Source organism: Magnolia sinica, chromosome 19 (genome assembly GCF_029962835.1).
Source record: "Magnolia sinica isolate HGM2019 chromosome 19, MsV1, whole genome shotgun sequence".
NCBI classification, from domain to species: Eukaryota; Viridiplantae; Streptophyta; class Magnoliopsida; order Magnoliales; family Magnoliaceae; genus Magnolia; species Magnolia sinica.
Window position 1 is genome coordinate 63,096,247 of NC_080591.1, and position 25,053 is coordinate 63,121,299.

Here is a 25,053-nt window from a genome sequence, read left to right on the forward strand (position 1 = left end):
ACCTGATAGAAAGAAGCCAATCCCATTGTCTTGATTAGAGGACCTTGATGACTTTGGGACAAGAAATATTTAGAAGTCTCAAGCTAGCAGCCGATGCAAGTCAAGGTTCATGGAGAGAAGGTAGACCTTCACTCCGAGCATATCAAAAGTAACAATGAACCGGCAGAAAACACCGCCACATGAGCATCCATCTTGATAGACCCCAACCAACATTGCCTAGTTAACCTGCGATCTAGATCTTTGCAGATACTATTAGCATATAGTGGTAGAAACCAGAAAATTACAACAATAGCAACAGCAACAAAGATATGCCTACTTCACAAAAGCATCTAACCAACAATATACACAACCACAACTCCCGACGAGCTCACATACGATGGAACACTGCATCTAGCTAGGTAATGCACTCAAATAGATAGCTACGCGGAACATTCAATATAGAAGATGAGAAACCACCTGAACTAACAATTTGGAAACCTCAATATGCCTACTTCACAAAAGCATGATTCAACTACCTACTTACCAAAGACAAGCAAAGCCCAAATTAGAGATGGGAATGCGAGCAAAAACCAGAGAGCAATGACCACTTCTATGAAACCAAAGCAGAGAGAATCTATCACTGAAACCCACAGCCCCAGTGGACCCATAACCACGACAGTAGCAAATCAGCAAAAGTTCTTCATACCACACTAAATGCATCCAGAGATCTCACATTAGTTATTTTAAATATACTCGACTTGTAAAAAATATTTAAAATCAAAATTTCAACAACTATTATAATTTATATATTTATTTTTTAAATCCTGAAATGAGAGGATGTATGACTTCATCATCTTGGTGGACATCATGGATCAATGATTTTGATAAAAGTTGAACTTATGAGCTAATAAACATAATGTGTATTAGCATGCTGGTGTGACCAACTTTCGAGTGATCCCGTGAACATGGTTGGGTGCTAACACTATCCTAGTTTGTCATGTACAAGAAGTCATGAGTTTGGTGTAAGAGTGTGTATATTTGAGAGGGAGAGAGAGAGAGAGAGAGAGAGAGAGAGAGAGAGAGTAATAGCGATAGTAAAGATTATTTTTCTTTCATTCATAGATAGATTCTTGATCTACGGTACTCCTCTCACAATTTGAAGCTGTCCATAATACATTAACAAGCCTTAAAGGAGATAAGGTGAGGAACATGAAGACTACTTTCAATGCTCATTAAAGATACATCAAGGGTAGGTGCATCGAACAATCTAGGGACACATTCTTTCTACCAAACTTAATGGAATTTGATGCCTAATGATATTGGAAAATGGTAAATTCCAATCACATAGTCATCTTTATATGGGAAGAAGATCACTATATCCCTCGTAAACCAAAGTGCAATGCATATGTTACATACACAATAAAAAACATGCTTCATATCTCTGATAATAAACCATCTTACAATAACACTATAATAACCTATCCCACATTCAATATTTCTCACTTACGATAATCTATTGCTGAATTCATGGACCTCCTTTGGTAGTGGTGATGTGCACTTCAGATCACTTTCATCTGCAAGAATCCTTAGAGCTTTGCTGTAGCTAATTTGGTGGAGTTTGATCTAATAGGAAGTTGTAGTTCTTCCCAATCATCACCATCTATTGCAATGAAGTACTGATCCACCATTTCTTTACAAACCAATTCCAATTTTGAAGGCTTCCACTGAATGTAAATAAAAAGAAAAAGAAAAACTTTAGTTGAACATTTCGTAATGAGTATTCAAAAGGAATAAAAACATAATAAATTTCATTTACCTTAGGCTTTTTATCTTTGTCTAACAATGCTGCCCTACAACCCTACATTTTTAGCTCATCTTAGGAAGTTTCAAATTAATTAACAAGGGAATCTGATTCAATGCCCCTCAGGCATGGCATGCGATGTTCCTTATTTCATTGTTGTACCAATGGAATATTTGGTGAGGTGAAACCATTCATTCAATGGGTTCAATAGTGAAAGGCTATCAACAAAAGATCAAACTATTTCAACAATCCCACTTCTTTTAGTGGCATAAATGTATAGGCAGAAGTGCAAGATCAACAATGTCTTAGATTCGATGGGAAAAATATCAACAATTTGACGGTTTGGATAGTCCACTGAGGAAATTTTTGGTTAATGACCCTTTAATACCCAACAGAGCCCACAGAATGCATGGTTTGTATCTTTGCCTTTAGAGGCATTGATGTCTTCCCCATGAAAAATCAACCAAAGCAACAACAAGTGATCCTGCATAGGACCTCAAATAAATCATCGGTTACTGTTCTTCTAACGGCATGACAAGCCATTTTGTATTCTCGAATTAAACATTGGTCGATGCCTTGTGTCCGTCCTTCTCTGATCTGAGAATATATAAGAGGAAGTAAGTCCAAACTATATATAGTTTGAATTCCAACTTTCAGGTTGGAATTGAAAGGAGCGTAACTTGTTATTTAATAAATTTTGCTATCTACTTTGCCTTAAAAATTTAGCTCACTTGTGCATCCAAATGGATCCTATAGAATAAAGAAAACACTTTGGTTTTTTTGATGAAGGTATATGGAGAGAAAATCACAAAAAAAAAAAAAAAAAAAAAAAAAAAAAAAACGTAAAGATAACTAGCATATTTAGTTTGAAATTTCAAGAAGAGATAGACCATTACCGATTTAAGAAAAACTTTAAGACTCGTTGGCGATGATGTCTTCAATGACTTAACAGCTGAACCAATCCAGTCATCTTTTTTGTTTATAGCTTCATATTCCTATAACAAAAAACATTAATTCCCTTATAGTAATAACCCTTTAAATTTTTATCTTGTCAAAACATCACACTACAATTGTAAGGGTTACATACAATTCTTCACGGAGTTACTTACTAGTGCAGATAGAATTTCTTCCACTGTTCCTTTCGAGAAGCATTTATTAATAATATCTATTCTGCATCTTGATCAAATTTGATGTCATCACACTAATTTATTATGAGAAGAGAAGATGAAAATGATCTGTCTAATAACAACAATATGGCCACCAACTAATGGCGCACCTTCGATAGACACTGTCTTCCTTCAAAATTGAAGTTAGTGAAAATGAATCGATAATGGTAGAGATAATTGTCAGATCTGATGAATCCACCTTATTCAATTCCTCTTCCAGCGAAGGCAAGTTCTGTTCATTTTTGAAATATATATTACAAAATTATTCTTGGAAAGCATAGACGAACTTAGTTGATATTAAGATGGATGCATGCAAGAGAGCATTGCATTTTAATAAAACTCCACCTTTTTTGCAGTATGAATGAATATATGAAAGTAATTATTGTTCAAATTAGATTGTTCATAACCAACCTACTAAAATCAACTCAATACAATGTTAGATAACTATACCATGGAAAGGACAAAGTGAGTTGCAAGGCCGCATGCTAACATTTCAGCTCCGTCTAGTCTTGTGCCAGTGAGACCTATGTATTCCCCTGCAAGATATGGATACATACTTCGGCAACTAGAAGTTTCGATATAATATAATGTTTAATAATAAAAATTCAACATTTTATCTTCAGTGAATTTCTTAAAAAATCAATGATTATGTTTATATATATGACATCCAAACACAAACTTCTCCCGTTGCACATTTAATGACTCGAAATGTTGAAAGAATATTTCATGTTTCAGTGGTAAAATCATGTTTAGATCCAACCATTATTATTACTATTATTATTGCTGTTGTTCTGTGCAGGCTGTTTTGCTAAGGTAAGTTGGGGGGGCATTTGGGCGGCCTGTATGGCAAATGACTGTTGTTTTGCAAAGGCCCTTGCTCAGGGTGATTCAACGTCCAGTAGAGTCCCAACTATGAATGTTTCTTTGGTTATTGATAGGAAACATGGTTCCTCATCTGCTATGGTCTCTGGTGGGTTGCCTCTGTGCATTATCACTATAGTAGCCCTGCCATGTTTCCTTCACAGAGTTCTGTTTGTTGCGGCCTCATTAGATGGTTCCCTTCTTGTGGCATTCTGTGGCAGAGCGTGTGGATGGGTGCTTTGTGCTTTCGGGTCAAGTAGACAAATCCAAAGGACGCATATTTCTCTGTAAAACCAACAAAGTTACAAGTGGTGTGCTCCCATATTTCTCAAAAAAAGTTATTACTATTACAGTCTTCTCATTTTTGGGATATTTACCAAAAATTTAAGCAGTGGAATCATTTTTCAATTTAATAGGGAGAAAGCATAGAAAATATTACATACTACATACAAACAAGAAGGTTTTAAATAAGATGAGTGTTAATCATTGATATAGAAAATCTACTTTAAGTATCAAATGTTACCAAAGAAGCCTGAGAGACGAGATAGAAAATAGGATGCACCCACATCAGGGAATAGTCCCAAGGATGCCTCCGGCATGGCAAAAATCTGCAACAAATCCACACAAATATATTACTTATCTAACTTAATCTTGATTGGGAATTTTTAAAAATATTGGAAAAAAATCAATTTCCATGGAGATCCAGTTTCCCCTATTTGAGAAGAAAAGGTAGGTACTTTTGCCTTGTTTAAGGAAAAAAAAAAAAAAAGAAGACGAGAGAGATATGACACTTGATTGCCTTTCCAAGGTTTACAAAAAATATTGACATTGATTTCTTCCAAAAAAAAATAATATTAAAATGTGGATTTCAAGGCTATAAGAGATAACAATCTTCACTTGATCAGTAAGCTTCAAGATTTTCACGAAAACTATTGCCATACCAAACAATAAAAGTACTGTTGGAATCCACAGTTTTCATTCCTTTTTTCATGAGTTTAGGTAACAACAAATCTAGAATAGTGGTGATCATACTCTTCTAAAAGAATATAAATTTCAATAAAAAGACCACACAACCAAGTTATACAGATATATATATTTCCATCAAGGTCACCATATCCAAGATCTTGGAGAATGAATATGTCACATGCACATTTCCACCCTTAGTGAAAGAAGCACACCACTGTGAATCCTATGGTTCTTCCTCCTCGTTCTAGCACTCCTTTGAATGGGATTATGAATAACGAATTGTGTAAACTACTTGAGGACTAAGAATTCTATTATATAATTATAGAGAAAGAGTTCTATCATTAATGACCTCCTCATCTATATTCTGCTCCAAACTTGCGTATTGCAACAGAGACCACACGACCTCGTGACTCATCTCATGTATAAAATCGACACTCCCTGGGACTAGATAATATGTACACAACCACAGCCACATTCTGCAGGCTTGTCTGGTTTCTTATTATTCGTTCCATATGTACATAACATGGAATGAATAATACGTTCTATTTATTAAGTAGTGAGTATTAATATAAACTAGGTGCATAGTTCATCAGCATTTAGCTTTAGATTATGTAGGGTTTTTACTTTTTCAGGAGGTTGGTCACCCACTCACATGGGTTGACTAGCCCTAAATGTACAAGAAGTACATTTGAGGTGATGTTCATATGCTGAGGTGTGAACATTCTTTTATTATGAATAAATATTGGACATAGGCCCGTGGGGCCCACTCGTGGGCAATCATGATTCAGGAAGTAGCATGACATGTTCTTGGTCATATTACTACCTCGGTCAGCCATATGCTCTATTCAGAATGAATTGACCGATAGTCTCAATTGTCAAGGTCAAATTTGCCATTTGTTAAGTGTCAAATAGTCAAATATTGGATATTTTCTCCACTTGTATCTTGGTTTTATAAACATGATACTGCTTAATGGTATATTTTATACATGTTTATGTTGTAAGGTGAATCTGAGAGATTAGATTGAAAAGAATGTTAAAAGAATGGATTTAATGCTCAAGAATCACCAAGGAAAAAGATGGATCTTAAGAGACCAAGAATAAAGAATTTATATGCCAAAAATCCGAGGAAACCAAGTACAAACGATGGAGAAAAGACTAGCAAAGCACAAGTTTAATAGAAGAAAAATAAGACAATTCATATCCACCTAAGCCAACTTCGGTGCGACCGAAATCGCACAAAAAAATCTAGCAAGAAATTATGATTTTCAGGATTAATTCGGTCTCACCTAAGCCAACTTCGATGTGACCGAAGACAACTTCAGTCCCACCTAAGCCAATTTCGATCCCACCTAAGTACTCTGCACCTAAACTTCATATGTGATTTCGGTGCGACTGAAATCGTGCAGAATTGTCCCGCTAAAAAGTGTAATTTTCAATCTTAATTCAGTTTGACTGAACCCAACTTCAGTCCGATCTAAGCATGGCATGGAAAAGCTGCGGATTGGGTAAATTGAAGCGGTTTCGCAACAGATTAAGGAAATTCTAAGTTGGTGCGTAAGGTGGAGCTTCACAACTGTAAATAGGAATCCCTAGGACATTCCTAGGTATTTTTTAGGGTTCAAGGAGTGGAGCAAAAGGGTGTAGCTGCCGTCCAAGAGCTTTCTTCTTCTTCCTTGGTTTTTATGATTTGTTTGAGAGACTTTAGTTCAATCATGTTTATGGTTGGATAAACTTCTTAGCCAGGGCTAAGAGGTGAAGCTTGCAACGTGATTGGGATGTTTGCTTTGATTTATGTTTTTATTGAACTTCATTGAATTCTAGTTTGATTTTAAGGAGTATTTCCAGTTTTGAATGGTTTGTTGTGACTCAAATTATAATAAATCTGTGATAGCTTTAGATATCTTCTTTCTTACTTGAGAATATGGGATTGATAAATTCTGTTGTTTACCATTGTCTCATGGGCATGTTTGGGTGATGGAATCCCTTCCAATCTTCACAATTCTCCTCCATTGATGACTGGATCAATGAAAAGTTAAGAGATCTGACCGTCTCTTCTTTCTCTAACTGGATAAGATATGACTCTAATTCCAGTTGGATCTCTTGAATCATGCAAGGTAGCCTCCCAATTGCTATGAGTGGATCCTTAGCACCCTACTTACCACCTTTAAATTGATTGTTTAAGCTTATTCACAATTACTCCTTTAAATTCAAATTTCAAATTTAGATTTAGATCTTTGTCTAGTTCTAGTTCTAGTTAAATTCAGAATACATATAAGTTTAGTCCCTGTGGATTCGACCTCGGTTTTACCGAGATTATTACTACATCGCAACCCTACACTTGGGGTTGTGAACACCATTTTCTTGATATAGGTGGTCGAATTTAACCAAGATGATTGAATTTGTCATTTATTGATCAAGATGGCCGAATCCAACCAAGATGGCCGAATTTGTTGTTTTTCGACAAAGATGGTCGAAATTGATGTTTTTACATGGTCAAGTAATCACATTTATTGTGCCAAATAACGAATTAATATAGCATTCACCTTTTAACAAAGTCGAAGTGATTTGAGGGGCAATGTTGTACCCTATTTCTTATCATTATTGGGAACCCCAATTAAAAAAGACAGGTGTTACAGATAGGAAAAGATATAGCATATTAAAGATCTTTAAGGATGCTTGGTGTGCTTTTTATGAAATGACAACTAACAGGATGAGAAGATATGGAGTAGTTGAATGGAATTCAAAAGCAAAACAAGTGGTCAAGAGTCTTCCTTAAGGTTGACCAAGAGGGCAACTAAGATAAAAATCCTGGTCGACAAAGAGAAGTAAGCAGTCGATAGCTGTACGAAAGTGGAAAGAGTGATCGGTATGTGTCTAGAAGCAAACTAAGTGGCCAAAAATCTTGGTCGAACAGTTAAAATGAAATAATGCGGAGAGCATTTGAGTGTAGCATGGGTGAGCAACCAACAAAAGAGATGTGGCTGATGCGTGGTAAATGATCAATTAACAACCAGAAACAGAGCTTGGTCTAGAGAAGAGGAACAATTAAGAAGAAGAGATGAACTAAAATAATGATCTAGAAAGGCTTTTCAACTACTATGTTCCACCCTATTTCTGCATATTCCTATGAGAGACAATCAGAAGGGGACACATGTAATTTTATGAGAGTTACGTTGTGCATTTAAGATCTAAAGAGATACCTGAAGAGGATTTTGTAGTAATACAGTTGGTCTCTATCGAGTAGTGCCATGTCATCCACTAAGTAAGAGTGGTCGAGAAAAAAGTGGTATAATCGATATGGAGCCTTGAGTGGTTATCAGGATAGGTGGCAAGGAAGGCAAGTGGTGTTACAATGGTGTTTTTTTTTTTTTTTTTTTTTTTTTTTTTTTTTTTTGCACACACTCACTCTAGTGGAATTTCACTACCTATGGATACTTGAACCCTTGACTGGGTGTTGAAACTCCTGAGAGTCTACTAACCGTTATGATGTGGGAAGCATCTAGATGATTGATCTAAGGGTATAAATAATAAAGGAAGTTAATAAAAGAAACTATCTCATACTAACCAAACCAAACCAAATCAAAGTTATTTGCCACTTTGTAAGTGCTATAGTTTTTAGCCCTTTTTGTTGTCAAATTTGTGGTGTCAAAGATACTGTTATGTAGCTTGCATCTGTGAAAAACAATGCTCTACTCAAGATCAGCTTTGTTTGACAAGCACTGTTCACAAGTCAAGAATCTCAAGAAGCTTTCAAGTTCAACCTCAATATCTCAAGAAGCTTTCAAGTTTGAGCTCCATCAAGATTCAAGCTTTGCTACTTTCAAAGGCCTCTTGCCTCTAAGTTTCAATGTCTTTACTTCACTATTGAGGTATGACTGACCTTAGGTTGACCTTTAGAGTAGGTCATTCTGGATACATAGTTCATATGTTTTATATATGTGAGTTTAGGCTGTTCTAAGACTAGTCCTGGACTTTGTTCGACTAGTCCTATCACTGATTCGACCTATCTAAGAATTTCCTAGATCAGTCATAAAGTTTGCTGCAAAATTCAGATATTTTATGTTTGGCTTCGACTAGTCTTAGGGTTTGTTTGACTAATCATATGAACAGTGTCGACTATTTCTTCGACCTGTCATAGAGATATGACTCAATGTACACTGTTGAAGATTGGCTAGCTTAGACTAGTCGTGTGAAACCTATAACCAGTCGTAAACCACCAACGACTAGTCATGAAACCGCCAGATCTTATCATGCTCGAATTTTTAAATATCTGTTGGTTCTACGACCAGTTGTAGTGGTCTTTAGACCAATCAAAGACATGATTTGCTTACCTATAAATAGAGCATGAATCTCAGAATAAAATAGAAAATTCAAGCTAATTTAATTCGGCCTTCTGAGTGATAAGTCTGTGCTCCATTTTAAGCTAAGTGTGCATATTTAATATTCTCTTTTTTCAGCTTTCCTTATTTGATTTTGTTCCTATGTTCCAATCTTATTTGAAAAGTGGAATTGTTGTATTCTGTCTTCTTGGAATCAAAATCAAATAGAGCTACGCCCAATTGGTTTAATTTAAAATCTATTAGAACTTAGAACCATTACAAAGAGAGTATTGGACATTGAACTTTGACATTCAAATCTCTACCCCGACTTGGTTCTTCTGGGCTGTTACGACGAAGGAGAAAGTCAGGTATTTTATGTTTGTAATTTACTTTCATTTGGTTTTCTTTTGGAATTTGCCAGAAAAATCTCATTGTATTGGTTATTTGAGGAGAGCCAAGAAAACTCAAAAGAGGGATTTTATAATTGTGTAAGCCCACAGAGAAAAACACAATTGTGAAAGTTTTGGGTGAACCTAGAAAACCTATCTTTGATAGTGAACACTGATATCCCTTGTGTGAGGATATTTGGAGTGGAGTAGCACTGTGTAGCTGTTGTTGAACAGTTGGTGTACACATAGGCAAACCACTATAATTCTTTGTCTTGTGATTTGAATGCTTGCTTAAGTTTTATATCTCTTTTCATTCGGATTTTTGGAATGTATGTGTGGATGTGAATGTTGTAAAATTTAAATTTCAAGCACAGTGGGAATGTTGTAATAATTTAGTATTAAATTCCTGCAATTTATTTCAATTCCTTGCTATTTATTTATTCCTCTCCGGTTTGAGTTTTTGATATAAAGGACGTTCTAGAAATAAGGTTGTCCTGCCATAAACCTTTGGTTTTTATGGTGTAAGGTTGTCCTTAGAACTGAATTCGTATCAACCTCTCAATACTTGTTTAGTGAGGTTGCTTTTATTTCAGCATTGTGATTTGATTTAGTTTATTTAGCTATTTATCTTTCTTTATTCCACTGTTAAAGTTTTTTTTGGCATCGTCCTATTCACCCTCCTCTAGGACGTATAATTAGGCCATTTCAAGGCCGTCCAGGCCCATCTTCGTTATGAACTTTATTTGGATTTGAATCCTGAGCTAACGATCTAAGCTATATATAAGATGTCAAATTTTGATAGCCTATCAGTCACTAAGCCTCCACCCTTTGATGGCTCCAAGTATGCCTATTGGAAAGCCAGGATGAGGATCTTCCTCAAATCAATGGATGAGAGTGTGTGGCAAGCCACAATGACTGAATGGAACCCACCTACCACTGAAGTGACTGGTATTAATGGTTCAAAATCAATGAGAGTAACACGATATTTCTCATGGACCACCCTTCAGAAAAATGAGAGTAGTGCTAATGCAAAAGCAGTAAATGTAATTACTTGCACACTATCACCGGATGAGTTCAAAAGAATCATATCATGTGATACAGCAAAGCAAGCCTGTGATATATTAGAAATGACACACGAGAGTACTACAATTGTCAAAAAATCTAAAGTCCAACTCCTCACAACCAAATTTGAAGAAATTCATATGGAGGAAAATGAAATGTTTATTGACTTTTACACTAGATTAAATGACATCGTAAACTCAATGTGGGGTCTTGGCGATAAAATCCCAGAAAGTAAAGTGTATGCAAAGATACAATGCTCGCTTCCTAAACGATTCAACTCTAAGGTAACCGTGATCCAGGAACTTCGTGATACGGACAATATGAGGGTAAAAGAACTAGTTGGTTCTTTACAAACCTATGAGTTAAACTTTAAAGCTCCTAAAAGTAAATTTACCGCTCTTAAATCTTCTAAAGAAAACTCTGATTCTAAAGATGATATGGCTCTTTTAGCGAAAAAGATTTACAAGATTTTTAAGAGTAAAAAGAGGGTTGATTTTCAAAAATCAAATGATAACAAAAGATCAAAACCCAAATCTAAAACTTGGAAGTCTTTGAAAGATAGTCAATGTTACAACTGCCAAGAATATGGGCATTTAGCAAACAAGTGTCCTAAAAAGGACAAACCCGAAAAGAAGGGTATGTTAGCTACTTGGGATGAATCATCTGATTCTGAAACTTCTTTTAAATCAGAAGATTCTAAAACCGAGTCGGGCAGTGACGTTAAAGCCCTTATGACTATAGCCAAATTCACTTTTTCAGATCATGATGATTCAACTAGCAAAGAAAATCTGAATAATGATTATGAAAATGAAGATGATCTTCAAGATGCTTACAATGCCCTATACAAGGAAAGTTGTAAAATTGTTATCACACTTAAACTTCAAAAAGAAAAGTTTTTTAAACTTAAAGAATGTTTTGAATCTCTTGTTTTAGAAAATTTTCAAATTTCAGATTGTTTTGAAAAATCAAAATGTGATTTAGAATTCAAAACCTCCCTGATTGAAAATTTGAAATCTGAAAATGAGAGACTTAAAAATGAAGTATCTTCTCTTCTGAGTTTAAAGGATACATGGAGGTATGCCCAAGGAGATCCAAAGTTAGAAAAACTTTTATCTGGATGTAGAAAATGTAGCGACAGATCCGGGTTGGGCTATGATAAAAATGTTCCTCCTAAACAAAAGTATACTTCTCCTAAGTTTGTGAAAGGAGAGTCCTCTAACTCAAAAGGAAAAAATACTAGTCAAGGTTTTTTTAAAAATATAAAAGCTTTTCAAAAAGCTAGAGGCAGCTATGTCAACTTCAAAAATCAGAACAGAAACCCACTAGCTGAAAAGATAGTGGATTTACTCAAGGAGCTCTTAAAATCTAACTTAGTTGGTCATTCTTATAACAACAGTCCAAAGAAGACCAACTATACTCCTAAACCTAAAACAGTTCTGAAATGGGTTCCTAAAGTTGCCTGCTTAGTTGCCCACACCACTTTCAAAGCAACAAGCCATTCAAAGTGGTACCTAGATAGTGGATGCTCCAAGCATATGATAGGTGACAAGGCCTTATTCACCGATCTTAAAGATATGATTGATGGGTTAGTTACTTTTGGTGATGAAAGCAATTGCAAGATTATGGGCCAAGGTACGGTTCAACTCTATAACCTTCCTTTGTTTAAAAATGTTTTGTATGTTGAAGGACTGAAACATAATCTTCTAAGCATATCACAAATTTATGATAATAACCATAATGTTTGGTTTTCTAATCAAAGTTGTGAGATTCTAAATAACAAGGGTTCAGTAATACTAACTGGACGTAGAACGTCTGAAAACTGCTATATTATTAGTGAATCTAGTTCATCTAATTAATTGTGTTACATGGTCCATACAGACGAGACTGATTTGTGGCACAAACGTCTTGGACATGTACACTACTGAAATCTATATAGATTGAGCAAACGAGAACTTATAAGAGGTCTACCCAAACTACGAAAGTTAGATAAAATATGTGGCGATTGCCAGATTGGCAAACAAATGAGGAACTCACATAAAAAGGTGAATTTCAATACCACATCAAGACTACTCGAGCTTCTCCATATGGATCTTGTAGGATCTACCAGGACGGAAAGTCGAGGTGGCAAAAGATATATCTTGGTAATAGTAGATGACTTTACCAGATATACATGAGTTGTCTTCTTAAGGGACAAATTAGAAACCTTTGAAGAAGTGAAAAAGGTTCTTAAAAGGATTCAAACTGAAAAAGGTTCTCAAGTCAATAAGATTCATAGTGATCATGGATCTGAATTTGAGAATAGCGGTTTTGAGAAGTTCTATAGCGACCAGGGAATATTACATGAATTCTCAGTGCCCAAAACTCCGCAACAAAATGGAATAGTTGAAAGGAAAAATAGAGTGCTTCAAGAAATAGCTAATGTCATGTTTAACAGTATGAAGCTCTCTAAGAATCTTTGAGCTGAAGCAGTCAATACAGCTTGCTATATCATTAACTGGGTTTATACTAGTAAAAGTAATAATAAAACGGCTTACGAATTGTGGTTCGATAAAAAGCCTACTTTCAAATACTTTCGAGTTTTTGACAGCAAGTGCTATATCTTATGAGATCGTGAATATCTGGGAAAGTTTGAAACGAAGAGTGATGAAGGGATCTTTTTAGGATACTCTTTAAACAGTCGAGCTTATAGGGTTCTGAACAAAAGGACCAGTGTGATTTAAGAGTCTATCAATGTAGTCATTGATGATCACTTAAACATACCAGTCTCAAGTTCAGATAATGATGAAGTACTAGTAATTGATAAATCCGATACTTCATCTAATCAGACTGATTCTGAACTAAGGATTGTTAACGATCATCCAACCACACGGATTCTTGGAAACCCTCTCACTGGTGTTCGTACCCATAGACAACTTTAAGAACTTAACCAATTCGTGAGAAATGATGTTTGGTATCTCATACCTAGACCTAAAGATAAACACATCATTGGAACCAAATGGATTTTCAAAAATAAGTCTGACGAGCTTGGCAATATTATTAGAAACAAGGCTAGGCTACTGGTACAAGGTTATACTCAAATTGAAGGCATTGATTTTGATGAAACCTTCGCACTAGTAGCACATCTTGAATCAATTAGACTCTTTATATCCATTGCGTGTGTTAGAAAGTTTAAGATTTGCTAAATGGATGTGAAAAGTGCTTTTTTAAATGGTGATCTGCATGAGGAAGTTTATGTTGAACAACCGATGAGTTTTTAAGATCTCAAAAATATTAATCATGTGTATCGCCTTACAAAGGCACTTTATAGTTTAAAACAGGCTCCTAGGGCATGGTACGAGAAACTAATAAAGTTTCTATTAAGTCATAATTTTCAAATGGGATGTGATGATAAGACTCTGTTTATCAAAAAACATGATGATCACATTTTAATAGTACAAATTTATGTTGATGATATCATTTATGGATCTACCTGTACTGACATGACTATTGAGTTTGCAGATTTGATGAAATCTTAGTTTGAAATGAGCATGGTTGGGAAATTGAATTATTTCCTTGGGTTGCAAGTAAAGCAAAAACCTAATGGAATGTTTATTTCTTAATCTAGATATGCTATGAATTTGATTAAGAGATTTGGATTTGAGAATGGTAAGAACTTTGATACTCCTATGAGTACAACTTTGAAACTCTCAAAAGATTCTACAGGTAAAAATGTGGATCCAAAATTATATAGTAGTGTGATTGGTAGTTTACTGTATTTAACTGCTAGTAGACCTAATATCGCTCTAAGTGTTGGTATTTGCGCTACATATCAGTATGATCCTAAAGAGTTGCACTTGACTGTTGTTAAGCGGATTACGCGATATGTCGCAAGTACTATTAATCTCAGTCTCTGGTATCCACATGAGACTAGTGTTCAATTAGCTGGGTACTCAGATGCTGACTGGGCTGGTAATCTTGATGATAGAAAATCAACCAGTGGGGGTTGTTTCTATGAAACTGTTTAGTTTCTTGGTTTAGCAAGAAACAAAGTTCTATATCACTTTCAACAGCTAAAGCTGAATATATCACAACTGGTAATGCGTGTTCGCAGCTTGTTTGGATGAAACGTATGCTAAGTGACTTTAGAATTAAACAGGATTCTATGTTATTATATTGTGATAATTCCAGTGCTATAAATATTTTAAAAAATCCAATTCAGCATTCTCGTACTAAGTACATTGACATTAGATTTCATTATATTTGAGAATTAGTAGAAGAAAAGGTTGTATCTTTGGAATATATCCCTACCGAAAATCAACATGCTGACATTTTCACTAAACTGCTCGACAAAAGTAGGTTTAACAAAATGAAATTTGATCTTGGCATGTGCATTTTAAAGTGATTATTTATGCCTTTTTGTATCATAGTGTATATAATTACTTGATTTATTTTCAAATTTTTGAATATAATGCTAGAATTCAATTTTTCTGGCCGATACTCAACCAGTCGTGAATCTACATGACCAGTCGTGTTACGACCAGTTGTGTACATCCATGACCAGTCGTGAATCATGTGAATCTCTTATAATTTGGGAAAATGGTTCATCTTCTTCATTTCTTCTTCTCTCTCATTCGAGCCAACACACGACCAGTCGAACCCATCCTTCAAAATCTTCAAAGTTAGTACTCCATTTGCATTTTTCTTGTAGATTTATGTCTATATTTCTTCTATTTGACTCTTGAAGTTATCTATTTTCAAATTTCGTTGAGATTTGGAGTTTTTCTTGGGTAAAATCTAATTTGAGAAAACCCACTTCTCAACCCTATACAACTCTTTTTTTTTCTTGAAATCCCTGTTGTAAATGGCATCTAGAGGTAGAAAAATAACATACTGTAGTCCTTCTTCTTTCTCCAGATCAGCCCCTATTACTAAGCATCATCTTCGAGCTCTCGAGGACGATCCATCCTATGTTTGGAACATCAGATTACGTAATGTTATTGTTAAACATCTTGTTGATATTAATCATGTTGCTCCTTCTGATATCCTTCCTATGCTCCAAGCTGTAAGTTGGGATAACTTATTACATTGGGGTGGACCAGCACACCGGTCCATTGCCCAGTCCATGTTTGCATGAATATGTGATTTTTCATTAAAAAATTTATCTTTTAAGATAGCCATGAGAGAGGACCATTTAACATTGATCGTCATTTGATTTCAGCTCTTATGGAAATTCCTGTAAATGATGAGGGCATTCCTATCCATAACTTATCTGAAAAACCCTCTATATTTGAAAAACGTATGCTCACTAAAGATTTATGCAATTCGGATGTTCAATGGACTCATAAAGGGAATGCGCTTCCTTCAAAATATCTGTTACCCAAATACAGAGCTCTTTACAAAATCTTTGTGTCTAACTTGTATCCTTGATCGGGTAATAAATCTAAATTGACTTCCTTCATGGTCCGTGTTCTTCATGCTGTTGCTAATGATGTTCATGTTTGTCTACCATCCTTGATTTGTCACTCCATTATTCAGTTTCGACTCCATCCTGGTCACAGTGACATTCCTTTTGGTTATTTGATGACTGTGTTGGCTACACATATGTTAGTCGATATGCCGGTTGGAGAAGCCCCTATCCATCATCTAATATTAACAATTCTAATATTAATAAGATGAAGCTTGATTTTCTTCCTGGTCAAGGTGTTGGTGGTGGCAATGCCGAAGCTGAACATGAGGAAGAAGTTAGTGATCATCCTCCTGCTGATATTAACATGGATAATATATTTGAAGAACTTGAATTTGATTTTGGAAATGATCTAGATTATGAGCCTTCTGAGTTTAATGCACGTCTACGTGCATTGGAAGATAAAGTTGAGAATATGAATGTTAAGATGGAAAACATGTCTGTTGCCCATGATTTACAATTCAGGTATATGCGCAAATATCTTAGGCGCTTGAACAAGGGCTTGCATCAACTTGATCCTTCCATCCCTGCATCTTCATCTGGTTCTGATTAGATCTTTTAAGTTAGCTGGTCTGTTATAACTTTATTACTCTTGTGTTAGCTTAACTGGTTTTCAAACTGCAGCTATTTTTGACTTAGCTCTGTATATGAATTATGTGGACTGTTTATGTTGGTTAATCATATCATGTCTTGTTTCCACTCATATTTCTCTTTACTTTTTTCTCCTCAATCATTTATTCTATGCTTCCTTTGTCCTATTGTGACAAAAAGGGGGAGAATGGATATGGATGTGATGTGTCTAATGAATGATTATGTTATGAGGAGGGAGTAGCATTGTATGTTACTCAGGAGGAGTATGTGCAGAAGTGGACTATATGTTATGTTGAATATTGATTTACAAGTTTACAGGATCATGTTCTTATGCCGGTTGATAACAACTGGTATATAACAACTGGTGCATGATTCTTTAATCAGATATTCTTTGTTATGTAACATATCTTGGAAGTGTGTTTTAGCACTAATTTGACAAAGGGGGAGATTGTAAGTGCTATAATTTATAGCCCTTTTTGTTGTCAAATTTGTAGTGCCAAAGACACTGTTATGCAGCTTACATCTATGAAAAATAATGCTCTACTCAAGATCAGCTTTGTTTGACAAGCACTGTTCACAAGTTAAGAATCTCAAGAAGCTTTCAAGTTTGAGCTCTATCAAGACTTCAAGCTTTGCTACTTTCAAAGGTCTCTTGTCTCTAAGTTTCAATGTCCTTACTTCACTATTGAGGTATGACTGACCTTAGGTTGACCTTTAGAGTAGATCATTCTAGATACATAATTCATATGTTTTATATATGTGAGTTTAGGTTGTTCTAAGACTAGTCCTGGACTTTGTTCGACTAGTCCTAACACTGTTTTGACCTGTCTAAGAATTTCCTAGATCAGTCGTAAAGTTTGTTGCAAAATTCAGATATTTTCTCTTTGACTTCGACTAGTCTTAAGGTTTGTTCGACTAGTCATATGAACAGTGTCGACTGTTTCTTCGACCTGTCATAGAGCTACGACTCAATGTACAGCGTTGAATATTGGCTAGCTTTAACTAGTCATGTGAAACCTACGACCAATCGATGGAAACCTACGACCAGTCGTAGACCATCTATGACCAGTCGTGAAACCACCAGATCTTATCGCGCCCGAATTTTTAAATATCTGTTAGTTCTACGACCAGTCGTAGAGGCCTTTAGACCAGTCGAAGACGTGATTTGCTCACCTATAAATAGAGCACGAATCTCTGAATAAAATAGGAAATTCAAGCTAATTTAATTCGGCTTTCTGAGAGATAAGTTTGTGCTCTATTTTAAGCTAAGTGTGCATATTTAATATTCTCTTTCTTTAACTTTCCTTATTTAATTTTGTTCCTGTATTCCAATCTTATTTGAAAAGTGGAATTGCTGTATTCCGTCTTCTTGGAATCAAAATCAAATAGAGCTATGCCCAATTGGTTTAATTTAAAATCTGTTAGAACTTAGAACCATTACAAAGGGAGTATTGGACATTGAACTTTGACATTCAAATCTCTGCCCAACTTGGTTCTTCTAGGCTATTACGATGAAGGAGAAAGTCAGGTATTTTATATTTGTGTAATTTACTTTTATTTAGTTTTCCTTTGGGATTTGCCAGAAAAATCTCATTGTATTGGTTATCTGAGGAGAGCCAGGAAAACTCAGAAGAGGGATTTTTTAATTATTTAAGCCCACAGAGAAAAACACAATTGTGAAGGTTTTGGGTGAACCTGGAAAACCTATCTTTGATAGTGAATGCTGATATCCCCTGTGTGAGAATATTAGGAGTGGAGTAGCGCTGTGTGGCTGTTGTTGAACAGTTGGTGTACACACAGGTAAACCACTATAATTCTTTGTCTTGTGGTTTGAATGCTTACTTAAGTTTTATATCTCTTTTTATTCAAATTTGTGAAATGTATGTGTGGATGTGAATGTTGTAAAATTTACATTTCAAGCACAGTGGGAATGTTGTAATAATTTAGTTTTAAATTCCTGCAATTTATTTCAATTCCTTGCTATTTATTTATTCCTCTCCGGTTTGAGTTTTTGATACAAAGGACGTTCTAGAAATAAGGTTGTCCTGCCATAAACCTTTGGTTTGTATGGTGTAAGGTTGTACTTAGAACTGAATTTATATCAACCTCTCAATACTTGTTTAGTGAGGTTGCTTTTATTTTAGCATTGTGATTTGATTTAGTTTATTTGGTTATCTATCTTTCTTTATTCCACTGCTATAGTTTTATTTTGGCATTGTCCTATTCACCCCCCCCCCCCCTCTCCTAGGACGTATAGATAGGCCATTTCACACTTACTTTCTGCTCCTAAGCATTATCATTATCATTATTAGTCATTTACATTCCTTAGTGTTTTCAATAGCATTGAACAGTAACAATAATCAAGTAGTTATTAACTCTATTTATAATTTGGGTGTACTCTCATACGATGGATTCAGTTCAAGTATTAATCAAGTTCTCCATTCAGAAAGATGTTTTGCAGCTGCTTTCCATTGCCGACCATAAGAATTTCCTTTTTGTTTTATTTATATTGAAAAGTCCTATCGCATAGAAGGAAAAGGTGCAACCCATCTTTAGAGGATGAACCCGTTGTGCAAGTGGTTGAATAGGTGACCGATCCTATTTGAATTCGGTCACATACAGTCGATTCTGATGTATCTACCTACATTGGCACTTACGGTCAGAGTGATTCGGTTTGAATTGAGCCGCACATTCAATTAAGGCATGCCCATATTAATCATGTGACTGAATTTGAAATTGAGAGACAATATATTTTTGACACACCCAGTGGGACCCTAAATTTGGTTTACCTACTAGTACGATGTTTTGAATTGATTAATTAGAAATATTAATAGAAGGAGCAATCGAATTACTATGGCCAATGGCTCCTGAATCATTGAATTTAAATACTAGTCCAACAATCAATCTCGACAATCAGGAAGGCACATCAATCGTTCGAACCGTTTCTCATGAATAGATAACAATCACACTTAGGGATGTGCAATTAAGTATCCAATATGTTTAAGAATATGGGAGAGCTCAGGTAGGGTTGGTACATGTTAAAGCCAAACAATTTCGTGTTTAAACTAATAATGTTAATAGAAGGATGGCTAACCAAACTGAGGCTATGCATCAATTGATGACCATCATTACTGAAAGAGCACATATGGTGAGGCAGTATAATGCCGGAGAAAGTTTTGTTGGTAACATGGTTCAATCACCATCGATATGTACCTTGTAGTGGAACACACCTCCCTTTCCAATTCAGGATGGACAGAATGCTCCGATATCCATCAAGTTTAGGCGAATAGAGCAAGAGGTCAGGAATGTTATTTCAAAAGAAGGAAATCGGGATATACCTGGGGCAGTCCTTCCTTGAGAATCCACCGTATCATGGGAGATAAAACTAGGTATGCCATGAACTACCTCGAATTGTTGAATCACACCATTTGAATCATGACCAAATTATTCAAATGGTTAATGAAATAGTATGCCAAGTTCTTGGTCGTATTACTACCTTGATCAATTATAACCTCTATTTCGAATAGTGTGACCAACAATTTCTATTACCAAGGCCGATTTCGCCATTTCTTAATCAAGAAGATTGAATTTGATTAAGGCGGTCGATTTTTTTCATTTCTCGATCAAGATGGTCGAATTCAACCAAGACGAAAAAATTCATTGTTTTCTGACCAGGATGGCCGTGCTCGGCTAAGATGGCCAAAATTGATGTTTTTACATGGTCGAGCAATCACATTTATTGCGCCAAATATGAATTAACATCACATTCACTTTTCACCAAAGGCGAAGCAATGTGGGGGGCAATTTTGTACCTTATTTCAGTCCATAATGGGAAACCCAATTATAAAGGACACATGTTATTGTAAGGGAAAGAAGTAAGTGCTATAATGTACAAAGCACTCTTGTTTGTCAAATTTTAATGGGACAAAACAACTTATGATATAGTTCACACAATGTGATGGAAAGTTCACCTTCAAGTGAATCAAGATGGAAAGTTCACCTTTAAGAACAAACCATGAAGTTGGATAGTGCAAGCATAAGCACAAGTCATGAAGATGGATAGTTCAAACTAAATTGTATTCAAGTTCTACTGCACTTCTAGTGCAAGATCAAGCTCCACCTTTGAGTGCACTTCAAGTAGAAGATCAACTAAGCACTATTGAAGATTCAAGTAAAAGTTCGAGCTTTACACTTCAATGTCCAGTTTTCTCAGGTATAATTAACCTTAGAAAGACCTTAGACTTAGGTGCTTTCAAATGATAAATTACATAGGTTTTTCTACTTTGGTTAGGCTTTAGTTCGACAAGTCTAAGCCATGGTTCGACTAGTATAAGCTGTGGCTCGACTAGTCTAAGATTATCTTCAACCAGTTCAAGTTTTAAACTCAAAAATTAGATATTTCTGGTGGTTTCTCAACCAGTAGAGTAGACTGCTCGACCAGTCAAGGGGTGCTTGACTCGAAGTCCAGTGACTAATTTTTAAGACCCTCGATTAGTCAAAGCATGTGCTCGACTAGTCGAAGAGAGCCCTTGACCAGTCGAGCAAGGCCTTCAATCAGTTGAAAGTCTGTTTTATCCTACTGTGCCCAAAATTTGAACATTTCAGTCTACAAATAGTGGTCTTCTTTCATTCTGAAATTACTCATCCAAGATAAGAAAAGCTTTTATTTAGAAAGAGAGAAGTCCCTAGTATCATCAAGCTATTGCACGGTATTTTATATTTTTGTTTATATAGCTTTTGTTTTTAATTCCTTGATCTCTTTTCATAAATTATATGTTTAAAAAAGAGTAATCACTATTCTTTTGAGATCTAAGGGATTCAAACAAGTAGCCTAAGGTTTGAATTAATTTAAAATTAAGCTAGAACCTAGAACCTTTTTTTGTGTTGCTGGACATTGAACATTCTACTTCAAGCGAAGCAGTTTTACTTGCTACATTAAAAATGTCTTCAAAGAGAAGATGAAGTATCATTATATATTTGATTTCTTTAAGATATCCAGGAAATATCTTGTATTGGTTTTGATTGAGATAGTTAGAAAATCTCAGCGTGGGGTTTTTGTTTGTGATAGCCCATCTAAAATCACAGCCATATAGGTTTTAAGGTGAACCTGTGCAAACCTTATTTATTAGTGAACACCAATATCACGTGGGTTGTGATTATTACGAGTAGAGTAGGAGTGGTTGTTTGAGAACAGTTGGTGTACACACTAAACCACTATAACTCCTGGTGTTTGTGGTGAATGATTTAAGTTTTGTATCTGTGGTAAATGATTGTAATTTATATATATATATATATAGTGAATGCTTGGAATAGATAGCTCTCGTCTCTTGCTTAGTTTGGGATCTTGATCCTTACAAACGTTCGTGAAATTAGGTTGTCCTATCTAAAACTTTGTTTTTGGCGTAAGGTTATCATACGAACTAAGTTTGAATTAATTTCTCAATACTACTGCTCTTGAGATCTGTTATTTGTTCTGATTTATTTATTACCCACCCCCACCCCCCCCCCCCCCCCCAGCTCACTTTTTTTCAAGTGGTATCAAAGATAATTTGCTCATATTTTTAGATTAAGTACCTTAAGTTTAAAGATCTAGAGCTTTCATTATGTCAAATTTCGATAACTTGTCTATTACTAGGCCACCACCTTTTGATGGCTCTAACTATGCATATTGGAAAGCCAGAATGATGATTTTTTTATAAAATCCTTAGATAAAAGCGTGTGGCAAGCCACGGTAACCAAATAGAAACCACCTTTGTTTGAAGTTCTAGGCAGTGATGGAACCAAATCTTTGAAAGAAACTCCATTTTATTTATGGACTACACCTCAAAAAAATGAAAGTAGTGTAAATAATAAGGCCTTAAATGCCATTACTTGTGCTCTTTCACCTAATGAATTCAAAAGAATCATTTCATGATACAACTAAAGAAGCCTAGGATATCCTTGAAATGACATGTGAAGGAACTACTATAGTTAAGAAATCTAAAGATCAAATCCTCACTACAAAATTTGAGAAAATACGTATGAAAGAAAATGAAACTTTCATAGACTTTTATATGAAATTAAATGATATAGTAAATTCCATGTGGGGTCTAAGAGATGGAATCTCAAAAAGCAAGGTTTGTGCTGAAATACTGAGATGTCTTCTTGAAAGATTCAATTCCAAAGTAACTGTCATTTAGGGACTAAGAGACACTGATTTAATGAAGGTTGAGGAGTTAGTTGGTTCTCTACAAACGTATGAGTTAAATTTTAAAGCTCCTAAAGGTAAGTCCATTGCTCTTAAATCATTTAAAACTATTTTAAAAGAAAACTATGATAATTCTAATGTTGAAGATACAAAAGATAATATGGCTTTATGTACTAAGAAATTTTACAGAATTTTTAAAAAAAAGAAAAGAACTGATTTTCAAAAACCTTCTGAGAAGAGAAAAGGAAAATCTAAATCTTGGAAATCAATAAAAGATAGTCAATGTTTTAACTGCCACGAATATGGGCATTTGGCAAATAAATGTCTTAAAAGGGATAGATCAAAAAGAAAGGGCATGATAGCTACTTGGGATGAATCATCCGACTCTAAAAATTCTTTTGAGTTAGATGAATCAGATCAAGAGAACTAAAATGAAGTAAAATCCCTAATGACTATAGCAAGAGTCACCTCCTCAGATAGCTGTAACTTATCTGATTATGATAATCTCAAGAGTGACCCTGAAAATGAGAATGAAGATAATCTTTAAGACACCTACAATGCCCTACACAGGGAAAGTTGCAAACTCACTATCAAACTAAAAATTCAAAAGGAAAAATATCTTAAACTAAAAGAAGAACTTTAAAATAATATTTTGAAAAAATCTCATCTTTTTTATTACTATCAAAAAGCAAAACTTGATTTAAATTCCAAAACGTCAGAGTTAGAAAAACTCAGAATTGAAAATGAGAATCTAAAACTTGAAGTTTCTTCTCTTTTAAGTTCTAAGAATACTTAGATATATGACCATGGAGACCCTTACCTGGAGAAACTATTAACCGCATCCAGAAAATGTGACGATAAATCGGGTCTGGGCTATATCAAAGATAGTTCATTAAAAAAAATGCAACTCCTACTTTTGTAAAAGGTAAATCCTCAAACTCAAAAGGTAAGAATTTGAGAAATTATAACAAAAATGATTTTAAAAATCCAAAATCTTTTCAAGCTTATAAGATTAATTCTAATGTCATCAGCTATAAAAATTAAAGATATAATAAACATCCTTTGGCTAAAAAAATAGTAGACTTACTTAAAGAGCTTCTTAAATCTAACTCATATGAAATCGGAGTTAATAGACAGTGGAGAAATTTTAACTCCAAAAACAAAGAAAAACCTATGGAACTCCCAAACCCAGAACCATAATGAAATGGGTTCCAAAAGTTATTTATCTTGTTGCCCACACCGCCTTTAAAGCTTCTAACCATTTAAAATGGTACTTGGACAATGTATATTCAAGATATATGACAAGTGACAAGGAAAGATTCACCAACTTCAAAGAAATGAATGACGGTTCAGTTACTTTTGGTGATGGAAATAACTGCAGAATTATAGGCCAAGGTACTGTTCAACTCTCTAATCTTCCTCCTTTTGAAACTGTCTTGTATGTTGAAAGTCTTAAACACAATCTCCTAAGTATTTCTCAAATCTACGATAACAAACATAACGTAAAATTTACTAATCATGGATGCAAGATTACTAATGAGAAAGGTTGTGCGATATTAAATGATTGTAGGACTTCTGAAAATTACTATGTCATCAATGAGTCATGCTCTTCTAACTTTTTATGTTACATGGTCCAAATAGATCAAACGGAACTATGACATAAACATCTTAGACATGTTTACTGCTGAAATCTTTATAGATTAAGCAAAATAGATCTTATTCGAGAACTACCCAAATTTAAAAAAAAAAGGTTGAAAAGATATGTGAAGCATGCCAAATTGGCAAACAAACGAGGAGTAGTCACAAGAAAGTGAACTCCTTAGCCACAGCCAAACCTCTTGAACTTCTCCATAAGGATTTTGTTGGACCAATAAGAATGAAGAGTAGAGGTGGAAAGAAGTACTTTTTGGTTATCATTGATGATTTTACTAGATTTACTTGGGTAGCTTTTATGAGAGAGAAATCAAAGACTCTTGATGAAGTCAAAAGAATATTAAAATGAATTCAAACTGAAAAAGAAGTAAATATAATCAAGATTAGAAGTGATCATGGTACTGAATTCAAAAATTGCATTTTTAAGAAATACTGTACAGATCATGGCATATCGCATGAGTTCTCTGCTCCTAAAACACCTCAACAGAATGGGGTTGTTGAAAGGAAGAATAGAATGCAACAAGAAATGGCCAATGTTATGTTAAATAGCATGAATTTGCCAAAAAACTTGTGAACTAAAGCTGTTAATACCGCATGCTACATTATAAATTGTGTGTATGTTAGAAAATCAAAAGA

At 34.9% G+C, this 25,053-nt stretch overlaps 1 protein-coding gene across 1 annotated transcript in view; it reads right to left on the minus strand.

Annotated features, from left to right (window-relative positions):
• Positions 1-1,370: 1,370 nt before the first annotated feature.
• The window catches only part of LOC131235468 (3-hydroxyisobutyryl-CoA hydrolase 1-like), a 103,396-nt gene continuing 79,713 nt past the window's right edge, over positions 1,371-25,053 (minus strand). The window contains exons 7-14 of the mRNA XM_058232653.1: positions 4,331-4,415; positions 3,397-3,482; positions 3,057-3,178; positions 2,890-2,950; positions 2,677-2,775; positions 2,276-2,377; positions 1,796-1,837; positions 1,371-1,703 (exon numbers count right to left, since the gene is read on the minus strand). Of these exons, the coding sequence (XP_058088636.1) occupies positions 1,566-1,703; positions 1,796-1,837; positions 2,276-2,377; positions 2,677-2,775; positions 2,890-2,950; positions 3,057-3,178; positions 3,397-3,482; positions 4,331-4,415 (735 nt within the window). The 3' untranslated portion in view covers positions 1,371-1,565. The remainder of the gene's footprint in view (positions 1,704-1,795; positions 1,838-2,275; positions 2,378-2,676; positions 2,776-2,889; positions 2,951-3,056; positions 3,179-3,396; positions 3,483-4,330; positions 4,416-25,053) is intronic.